The 9,271-nt window shown below is 67.0% G+C and overlaps 2 protein-coding genes across 2 annotated transcripts in view; both read right to left on the bottom strand.

Moving 5' to 3' along the window:
- Nucleotides 1-9,271, bottom strand: part of lrrk1 (leucine-rich repeat kinase 1) — a 17,422-nt gene that overhangs the window by 7,058 nt on the left and 1,093 nt on the right. The window contains 20 exon segments of the mRNA XM_019893263.1: nucleotides 5-101; nucleotides 680-819; nucleotides 1,772-1,935; nucleotides 2,303-2,474; nucleotides 2,819-2,916; nucleotides 3,005-3,183; nucleotides 3,746-3,905; nucleotides 4,489-4,609; nucleotides 4,682-4,854; nucleotides 4,933-5,312; nucleotides 5,499-5,611; nucleotides 5,843-5,972; nucleotides 6,055-6,125; nucleotides 6,486-6,598; nucleotides 7,114-7,251; nucleotides 7,331-7,494; nucleotides 7,580-7,707; nucleotides 7,786-8,012; nucleotides 8,689-8,948; nucleotides 9,036-9,207. Coding sequence (XP_019748822.1) covers nucleotides 5-101; nucleotides 680-819; nucleotides 1,772-1,935; nucleotides 2,303-2,474; nucleotides 2,819-2,916; nucleotides 3,005-3,183; nucleotides 3,746-3,905; nucleotides 4,489-4,609; nucleotides 4,682-4,854; nucleotides 4,933-5,312; nucleotides 5,499-5,611; nucleotides 5,843-5,972; nucleotides 6,055-6,125; nucleotides 6,486-6,598; nucleotides 7,114-7,251; nucleotides 7,331-7,494; nucleotides 7,580-7,707; nucleotides 7,786-8,012; nucleotides 8,689-8,948; nucleotides 9,036-9,207 — 3,200 coding nt within the window.
- The window catches only part of asb7 (ankyrin repeat and SOCS box containing 7), a 17,312-nt gene continuing 8,868 nt past the window's right edge, over nucleotides 828-9,271 (bottom strand). The window contains exon 4 of the mRNA XM_019893254.1: nucleotides 828-960. Within this exon, the coding sequence (XP_019748813.1) occupies nucleotides 866-960 (95 nt within the window). The 3' untranslated portion in view covers nucleotides 828-865. The remainder of the gene's footprint in view (nucleotides 961-9,271) is intronic.

Below are 9,271 nucleotides of genomic sequence, written 5' to 3'. Positions count from 1 at the left end.
CGGCGTCCGCGCGGCGTTCCGGCGGAGCCGGGTGGCGCAGAGCGGGCAGGGCGCGTAGCGCTCCAGGACCGGGCTGCCGTCGCTCTCGCTGGCCGTCAGCACTGCGCGCGAAAGCAAAAAAAAAAATAATAAAAATCCACCAAGGAATCTGGGAAAAAGGGGCGGCGCCGGTTCCGCGGGGGCGTCCAAACGAGCGCTCGCCGGGCGCCCCTTTGCATTCGCTCGCTCGACAACCGACGGATGGCCTTCCGTTTGCGCTCAAGACGTCACCGGACGTATTTGACGGACGCGGCCTTTGACCTCTCGGGGTCGTGAGCTCGTGTTGACTTGCTGAAATCTGACACGAGATCGGTTGGATTCTTGTTTTTTCTTTTCTTTTCTCATCCGCCTTTTTGCGCGCGGCTCTCGGCCGTCGCGCTTCGTCTCGCCGGTTTGCCCGTCTGAAGGGCGCGTGGCAGGAAAGCGGCAAGCGGGCTCGATCCCGCTCGGACGGCGCCCGCTGCCGCCCGGCAGCCTTCCGACGTACAAAGTTGCCGTCGAATGAGCGGGATGACGCGGGCGCCTTGGCGGCCGACGGACGGGCCTTCCCCGGCCGGCCGTCGGGCGGAAGACTTTTCCCGGAAAGAAAAGTTTGGACCCCCCCCCGGCCCCGGAGCCGACGCGGTCTCGGCGGACCCACCGGGAAACCACTGCTCGATGAGGGCGTTGATGTGGTCCGTGACGAAGGCCATGGCGGCGAAGTCGCGGTTGTCCGACTGGCAGACGATCTTGATGCCGCCGCTCTTCTTCTTCTTCCAGTCGACGTCCGTCGACTCCACGCTGCGCGCGCGCACACACACACGTCACCTTTGAGCTCCGCCGCCCGTCACGACATCTGCCTAGATAGTCGGTCGGCCGTTTTGCGGTGGCGTCGGACCGCGGCGTGATGAAAAAGCGAGCGCCCGGACAACCGAGCACGTTCTTCTGCGAAAAAGCGAAAGCGGCAGTCATCTGCGTCCATCGTGGAGCAAAAAGTCATTTTGCCCCTGGCCAAAACGGAGACGCGCCCTCGTCTCGGCGGGACGTCGGCGAAGGGGCCGGACGGAGGCCCCGCGTCGTCGGCGCGCACAAAGCCGCGCTCGGCGAGACGTGTCGACGAGGAAGGCCGGGCCGCGACGGCGATCGTTCGAAGCGAAGCCACGCTTGAAATGCCGTCGACCCGACGGCCCGGCCGGCCGGGATACGCCTTCCCGGTTCGCGTTCCGTCGACGTCTGCCGCCATGCCGACCTCTGGAATGCAAACGTTTACGTTTGAGGAAACGGAAAATCAACGGACGGAAGAGCTCGAAAAGCGCCGTCCGGTCGTTCTCGCGCCTTCCGCCGTCAGGTCCTCGCGCGGAAGACTCGCGCCCGCGGCACAAAAGTCGCTGGAATGGCCCCTTTCGGACGCCTCGACGCGGCTCCGAGACCGACACGGAAACGGCGCGATCCGGCGGCAGACGCTCACGATGACCGCGTGACATCATCTCGCCAAACTTTGCGCGGCGGGGCAAAAGCCGGCAAAAATCAAGCCCGACCCCGACGACCGGGTACGGTCCGGGCCAAACGTTTTTGCCGGCGTGGTTCGGAAGTCCCGAAATGGAGCGACAAGAAGCGCCGACGCGGGCGCCGTTCAAACGAAACCGAAACGTCAAGCGAACCAAAGCGTCGGTCTCCGCCGGCTGACTTTGCGACGCGGAGGGGAAAGCGCGTTCGCCGGTTTGCCGAGTCGGCGGCGTCTCCCTCGCCTGACCTGAGGTAGCCTCCGTCGAAGGTGACCAGCAGCCCCTCCCTCCAGTAGACGGTCTGCCGGCGGCGCACTCGGAAGGTGCTGCGGCGGCTCCTCCGTTGGCCTCCTCCCGAGCGGTACGACGCCGCCGCCGTCCGGATGCCGGCGCCGCGCTCGGCCCCCGACGACTAAGACAAAAGCACACGCGGGCTGTTATTTGCCGGGGGGTCTCCCACGCGTCCGAGCCACGCCATGCCGAGAAAACATTCCAAAAGCGTGTCTTGATGCGACGCCGGGATAAAGGCGTCGTCGGACCGGTCACGCGGCTACCACCGCGTCAGCGCAACGCGCCGTGCGTGGCGTGACGCCTTACTTGACCGGTCGCCGGCGTCATGTGATCAATGACGACGACCATTTCTGGCACCGACCCTAAAAAATGGAAACTCCAGCTTTGCACCCCAACGCGCGGCGTCATGTTCTTGCAAACCGGGTGCGGGCGGGGAACGGGTGCGACGGACGCGGCGCAAACGCGGGCGCGTACCTGCGGGCGCGTACCTGCGGGTCCATGTCGGTGAGGCTGATGAGCATCCTGGCGATGAAGCGTTCCCAGAATCCCGCCGGCACGAAGCTCATGCGGAAGAGGCGCCGCAGCGTGTCGGCGCCGGGCCGCCGGAAGCAGTGAAGGTCCACGCCGGGCTTGGCGGGCAGCAGGTGAGGCAGCAGGTAGCTGGGCGGGGCCGCACAAAAGACAGGCGCGTCCCTTTGGCGTCGGCCCGCCGCCCCCCCACCACGTCGAGTCGCGCGCGTCATCTGTGACGGGGGCCGAACCGAAATGTGCGCCGGCCGCGGAGAAGCGAATTTTCCACTCGCAAGTGACGACGACGATTGGGAGCGTGCTAACGCGCGTGCTCCGCGAGAGCCAAACGTCAGCCTGCCGGAGTCACGGCCGCGAGAGGTCACGGAGGTCACACGCCGCCGCCTTCGTCATCGGCGCGCGGCGGTCCGTCGGCGGGGTCTCGGCTATTTCTCGAGGCGTCCCGAGCCTTTTTGCGGCGCGCGGCTGCCGGTTACCTGTCGTTGGCGACGGGAAGCGCGATCTCAAACTTGGCCAGGAACTGGAAGTACCGCTCCTCGGTGTCGCGGGTGAACCCGGTCCCGACCAGCAGCATCTGGAGCACACGCGTCCCCAGAGCGTCAGGCGGCGGCGCTCCCCGCCCGACCGCCCCCCACCCCCCCTTCCCGTCCCGTCTCACCCACCCGGAGGTCTTGGGCCCGGATGAGGCCGTTGGCGGCCGTGGAGCTCGACGACTTGAGGCTCAGCATCCTCTGCAGGCACTCGGCCAGCCACGCGGGACACAGGAAGTAGAGCGTGCGCAGGCCGCGGCTGCTGTCGGGGAAGTGCAGCAGCGTCCCCGTCTCCATCAGGAAGCGGATGGCTGCGCCGGACCACGTTAACGGCGCCTGCCGCAAATCGCTCGGCCGCCGAAAAGGCCGCCGAGAGCGCGTCCCGTCGCTTGTTTCTGACCTCCGGACTGTCATCACCCCAACGACCCGGCGCCGGCGGGGTCTCGTTTGGCGACGCAAGAGAAAAGAAAATAAAGAGAGCCCGTTCTGATCGCATGAGCCCGGTCCGCCCGAGGTCCCGGCCGCATCAAAGAACGCCAACGGGACGCAAAGCCGAGGTCGGTCGGCAGTCTCGGGTCCACGGGCGGGGCCGCGCTTCACAGCAAAGGCGAGCAAATGGAACAAACGGGGGCGTCGTTTCCCTTTGCTGGCTTTTGAAAGCTTTTCCTCTTTGAAATGCGCTTTCTGGTCTTTTGAGGACGGCATTGCGCGACCTTGCGTGTCAAACGCAAGGTCGAAAGGAGCTCTCGCCACGCCGATAGACTCGGGGTCGGGGTCGCCGGCCGGGGTTAGCCCTCGCCGGGCCGTGCGAAGTGACGCCCGTTCCGATAACACGCCGACGCGACGCATCAAAGGCCCCGAACGCGATCTTACCGGCCGGCAAGTCGTCGTAGCGCGCGATGTCGCTGGCGGCGTCGAGCTCCACCAGGCGCTCCAGCTGAGCCTCGGTCAGGAATTGAACTTCTCCCTCGGCGCGACGCCGTCGCCTCTCGGCCTCCGCCGCCTCCCGCAGGCGCACGTAGCTGCCGGGGATCTGGCGAGAGGCGGACGCGTCACGTGCCGGTCGACGCTCGTCGCGCGTTGCCTCAGGTGAGAGTCGCGGTCGCGGACGGAGGTCGTCGCCGGCCGAGTCGCACGCTCGCCAGAGTCAAAACGCTGCCGACGTAGCGGAAAGTCGAGGACGTGCACGCGCGGGTCAGAGGTCAGGCGGGTGCTGCGAGTCACACGCGGGTCAGACGAGAGCCTGACCGGCTCGGCGTCCGAGCGGAGTCCGTTCTTGAGGGCCGCTGACCCGGCGTGCTCGTCGTCCCCCCCCCTCCCCAAGTCGAGTCCAACCTTCTTGTCAAATGTGCAAATTGTGTCCCCCTCAAGACAACGTGCAACAAGAGGAGCCGCCGCGGGTGCCCGCGCCGCCGCGCACGGCCCGTTCAAGTGAGCGGCTGGTCTTTTAATCGGGAGCGTCGGGGAAGGGAAAGACGGAAAACGGGCCCCCGGAGGACCCGAGCGGGTCACCCGTGCTTAAAACTCAGATTCCGTCGCAGCCAATCGGTTTCAAAACGTCTTTGGGAGCGAGCGAGTTAAGACGCGTGCGTCATCTCGCGGTCGGGCGTCCTCACCATCCTGCCCAGCAGCTTGCCTCCGCCGGGCGCGGCCCGCGTGTCCTTCATGGAGAGCGCCACCTGCCCGATGAGGTTCTTCAGCCCGCGCACGCCCTCCAGCGTCTTGCACGACACCTCGCTGACACACGCGCACGAAGGGGGCGTTGAGTCGGCCGGGCCCCGGGTCGAGGGCGGCCGCCGGCGCGCTCACCACAGGTGCGCCGCCGTGACGTCGGGGTAGCCGCTGGCTCGGGCGCCCGAGGGCGAGCGGCACAGCGCCAGGACGTGAGCCCTCAGCGTGGCCAGCCGCTCCGTGCGGAAGCGGGCCTCGATCAGGTCCAGGTGGGTTCCCGCCACCACCACCGCCGACTTGGGCGCTCGGGCCTCGAACGACGGCGGACCGCCTTCGTGAAACGGAAAGGCGGGAGGGGCGGGGCGAGAGGCGGGGAAGGCGCGGCTCACCTCGATGTTGAGCAGCCACGTCCGCAGGCCGGCGACGGCCTCCTCGCCCAGCGTCAGGTTCCAGGCCAGCACGTAGAGGGCGCCGTCCGTGAAGAAGCACGGCGTGACGGCCGACAGGCCCGCCGGGCCGCCCACGTCCCACACGCTGAACGCCAAGCTCTGACGCCGCGACGAGGTCGGACAACTTTGGGCACGAGCTCGGCGGCGGGTCCCGTAAAGGCGGCGCTACGGCCGGCGGGCTGACCTCGCTCTTGCCTGGAGCGCCCGCAGGAGGGAGGACTTGCCCTGGCGCGGCGGCCCGATCAGCAGCATCTTCAGCCGATGACAGGGCTCCGCCCCTCGGAGCCGCGCGCGCAGGAAGCCCAGCACCGCCGCCGCGCCTGAACCGCCACCACAATTTGCCGGGCAAAACGAGCGTCGCCGCCATCGCGATCGGCGCCCGGCTCGGACCTTCTTCCGCTTCCTTCTTTTGGCTTTGACGGCATCGTCGCTTGTGCGGCGGTCGCCGTGCGTCACATCGCCAGACTTCTTTTTTTTTTTTTGTAAAAATAAATCTATATATCTACCTTCCCTCCTGATTTCTTGAGGCACGTTGCCGATGTCGAGGTTTTCCAAGTCCAGCTGCCACAGGTCGCTCAGCGCGGCCAGTTCCGACGGAAGCTCCCGGATGCCGGGGTTGCTGCGCGCACACGCACACGCGCACGGTGAACGTCGCTCCGCATCCGCGCTCCTCATTTGGGAGAAGAGAGTCGAGCCGGACGGGATCGGATGAAGCGACGTGAGCGACGGCTGCGTGGCCAAGCGCTCGTTTGGGGCGCCCGCGCCGAGCCCGCTCGCGATGAGGCTTTTCTCGGTGGTTCCGTCGGAGTCGGCCTCTACGCTGTCGCGGCGAGCGGCTCGGGCGACTCACTTGGCCAGGTAGAGTTCGCGGAGGCCCCTCAGAGCGCACACGGAAGGCGGGACGCGCTCCAGCCGGTTGGCGTTCAGGTGCAGGACCTCCAGGGAATCCCGCAGGAGCGCCGGCAAGTCCACGGGAGGCGCTGGCCGGTCGCAAGCGACAAGCGGGTGGGTCCCGGTCCCGGTCCCGGGCGAGAACGCGCGAGCGCCTGCCGGGGACCTTACCTGGCTCCGGGTCTTTTTTGCTCCACGTGGTCAAGAAGGGAAGTTTTCGGGACTTTGGCCCGTCTTCGCTCCTACGGGAGACAAGCCGATGAGCTCGGCGGGTCGGGGACGGACGCTTCCGTCTCGCGGGACCTTCGTCGGCTTTTCAACCGGCGGAAGGTCCCGTGAAGACGCTCGGCGATTCCTTGTCAAATCGATGTCCCGGGACGCCCGTCGTGTCCATTCCGGTTTTTCAGCGAACGACCGTGACAATTTGAGGTCGGCGTCCGGTGGCCAATCGACGGCCCGCCCGCCCGCCCGCGCGCGCCGACGTCCGCGATCAGGTTTCGCTGCATTCCCACCCCCTCGTGGCATTTGTTGTCGCTCAGGCTTGTCCCGTTCTTGCGCAACGGTCAAAGGTCAAAGGCTCATCCGGGTCCCGGAGGACGTACCTTCCCAGCAGGTTCCTGGAGAGGTCCAGCGTTCTGAGCCGCGAGCAGGTCCAGCGGGACGGTGGCGGCAGAGTCCTGATGGCGTTCCCGCACAACCTCAGCGAAAGCAGAGCCTGGCGGCAAGAAGGGGGTGCGGTCAGGGAAAAAGACACAGAGAGGAGGGGCCGGACGGATTTTCCGCGCCGGTTGGGATCGGACGCGCGGGAAGACGCCGACGCTCTTTGTGAATCGGAGGCGAGGTGCCGACGGCGCCGGCTCGGCGGCAAAGTTCCGGTCGGGCCTTTGCCGAGCGTCCGCGCGCTTCCGAGTCACTCGCGCCGGCTTCGCTTCGCGTCGCGTCGGCCGCTTCTTGCCGAGCGCTCCGCACTTCCTCCGCTTTCTCGTCGGGTACTTTGCGAGCGGTGGATGGGTGGAGCGGAAGCCCGCGCGTCTACGGGGGCACGTCCGGCCGGGGCTACCGCAAAATGGCCGCCGCCGAGCCGGGCTCCGTCCGTCCAACTGGCGCGTTGCTCCTCGTGAGCGCTCGCGCTCGCCTCTTTGTTTTTGGGCCAGTTGCAGTCGGGCGCCGGGCGGGTTTGAGAGGCGGCTCGCCTCCGTCCGGTCATCGCGGGTCACGTTTGAGTCGTACCTCCAGTCGGAAGAGGTCGGAGGGCAGACGTTCCAGGAGGTTGTCGGACAAGTCCACGTCCCGCAGGTGATCCTTCCAGAAGGCGGAGATGTTGTCCGGGAGCCCGCTGATCTGATTGGACGACGCCCCGCAGCGGTTCTGAAACGCCCATCGACAGAGACGTCAAGGAGACCGCGCCGCCGCCGCCACGCGCGCGGGCGGGCGGGTCGCCGCTGACCAGGGGGCAGGCCCAGGGCTCCGGAAAGCCGCCCAGCCGGTTCCGCGACACGTCCAGGACGCGGAGGGATTTGAGCGCCCGCGTGATGTCGGCGGGCAGCGCGCTCAAGAGATTGTCCGACACGTCCAATTCCTCCAGCCGGCGCAGGCCCATCCAGTTGCTCGCTGGCGCCGCAAGAAAACAAAGAGGCGTGCCTCATTGAGCGTCGGCGAGGCGGAGGAGGAAGAAGAGCGCTCGCTCGCGGCTTACCCGCGGGGACGTCGAACAAAGCGCTCAGCCGGTTTTGGGAGGCGCAGAGTTTCTTGAGCTCGCTCAGGTGCAGCAGCCCCGCCGGTAACGCGCTCAGTTGGTTCCGCTGCACGTTCACCTCGCGTAACCTGCGCGCCGCACCAACACGCCGCTTGAGCGTCAACGCGTGCGTGCGTGCGTGCGGCGGCGGCGCCGCGGCCCCTCACCCGCTGCAAATGACTTCCCGCGAGGTGGCGGCGGGCGGCATCTGAGTCAGACGGTTGCGGGACAGGTCCAAGGTCTGGAGACGCGGCAAGCCCCAGGGAAGGACGGACGGCAACGACGACAAATTGTTCCGCGACAAATCCAAATGCGTGATGAGACGGGACACGCCCAGGAACCAGGAAACCTCCAACCAGGGAAGAGACAGGCCGCCCCAATGCACGCCGACCGCCTGGGCAAACGACGCCCGTCAACGTTTAGGCGGCGGCGGCGGCGGCGGCGGCGCGGCTTCACCTCCGACATGGGCCCAAACCAAAGCACCGCAGCAAAGGACGATTTGAAATCCAACATCTTTGCTGGCCGCCATCGGGAGTACTCCCCCGCGCCCCCCGGGTTCGAGTCGGGCCAGAGTTGACTTCCGGGTGCCTACGACCCGAGTCCCGAAAGAGCTCCGGTTCCACTTTCCACCCGGTCTCGTTATTTGTGATCAAGCGCAAACCTTACGGCAGACGAATGGCAGTTGGATTCGGGCGGGCTTGTCGGGACTCGGGTCGGACCCGAGTCCGAGGCGTATTCTGACCGCATATTCTAACGAGGAGCTCCGCGGCGGGTGGCTTTCGACCCGAGTTCCGGCTTCGCCCAAAAAGGGAGGGCTTCAACCGGACCCGAGTTCTTTGCCGATGAGTTGGAGCCGGGTTCCGAGCGGCTCCGACCCGAGCGATTCCAAGTTCGTTCTGGTCGGGCTTCGTGCTAGCGGTGCGGTCGGACCCGAGCCGGGGCGGGAGTTGGGAGCCGGCTAGTCCGAGGTCAGTCTAAGGTGAGCGTTGTCGCTCGGGTCGAGGCGGTCGGGGCCTCCCTCCGAACCCGGAGCGCTCGACTTTTGCGCGTTCTGATGTCGAGGAGCCAACCTGTTGCCCATCTTGGGCGCCGCGCCGCAGCCTTCGCGCCAGAAGTCGCGCGCTCAGGTCGGGATGGTCCAGCAGCGCGTACGACGACAAAGCGGCGCCGTTCTCCAACAGGAAGTCGGCCAGCTCCTCGCCGCCTGCTGGGACGTCGCCGTTGACGTCGGCGCCGTATTCCCGCACCAGGAGGCGGGCGCAGTCCACGTCGGCGCGCTGGCAGCAGGCGGACAACAGCAGGTCGAGGAGCTCGCTCTTCTGGCGCACCCCTGCGGACACACGGGTGGGTCATTTTCCTCCCGAGGCGTCGCGGTGCCGCCGGCTCCCGGGCTCCCCCCGGAGGAGCCTCCGCCGACCTGGGATGGCGTCCAGCAGCATCTTCAGCACGGCGCCGTGTCCGAAGCGGGCCGCCACCACCGCCGGGTTCCGCTCCGACGCCTCGGTCGCGACCCGGACTTCCGCTTCGTTCAGGAGGTAACGCACGCTCCCGGCGTCGCCGTGCCGGCACGCCGCCCGCAGAAGGTCGTCCTGAAAACACGCACGCGCTGCCATTTATACCGCTGCACGCTTGCTCGGGTTTCTGCTAAGAATC

Source organism: Hippocampus comes, unplaced genomic scaffold, assembly GCF_001891065.2.
Source record: "Hippocampus comes isolate QL1 unplaced genomic scaffold, H_comes_QL1_v1.1 scaffold378, whole genome shotgun sequence".
NCBI classification, from domain to species: domain Eukaryota; kingdom Metazoa; phylum Chordata; class Actinopteri; order Syngnathiformes; family Syngnathidae; genus Hippocampus; species Hippocampus comes.
Note: the sequence above shows the minus strand (reverse complement) of the source record. Positions and strands in the feature narration are given on the sequence as shown.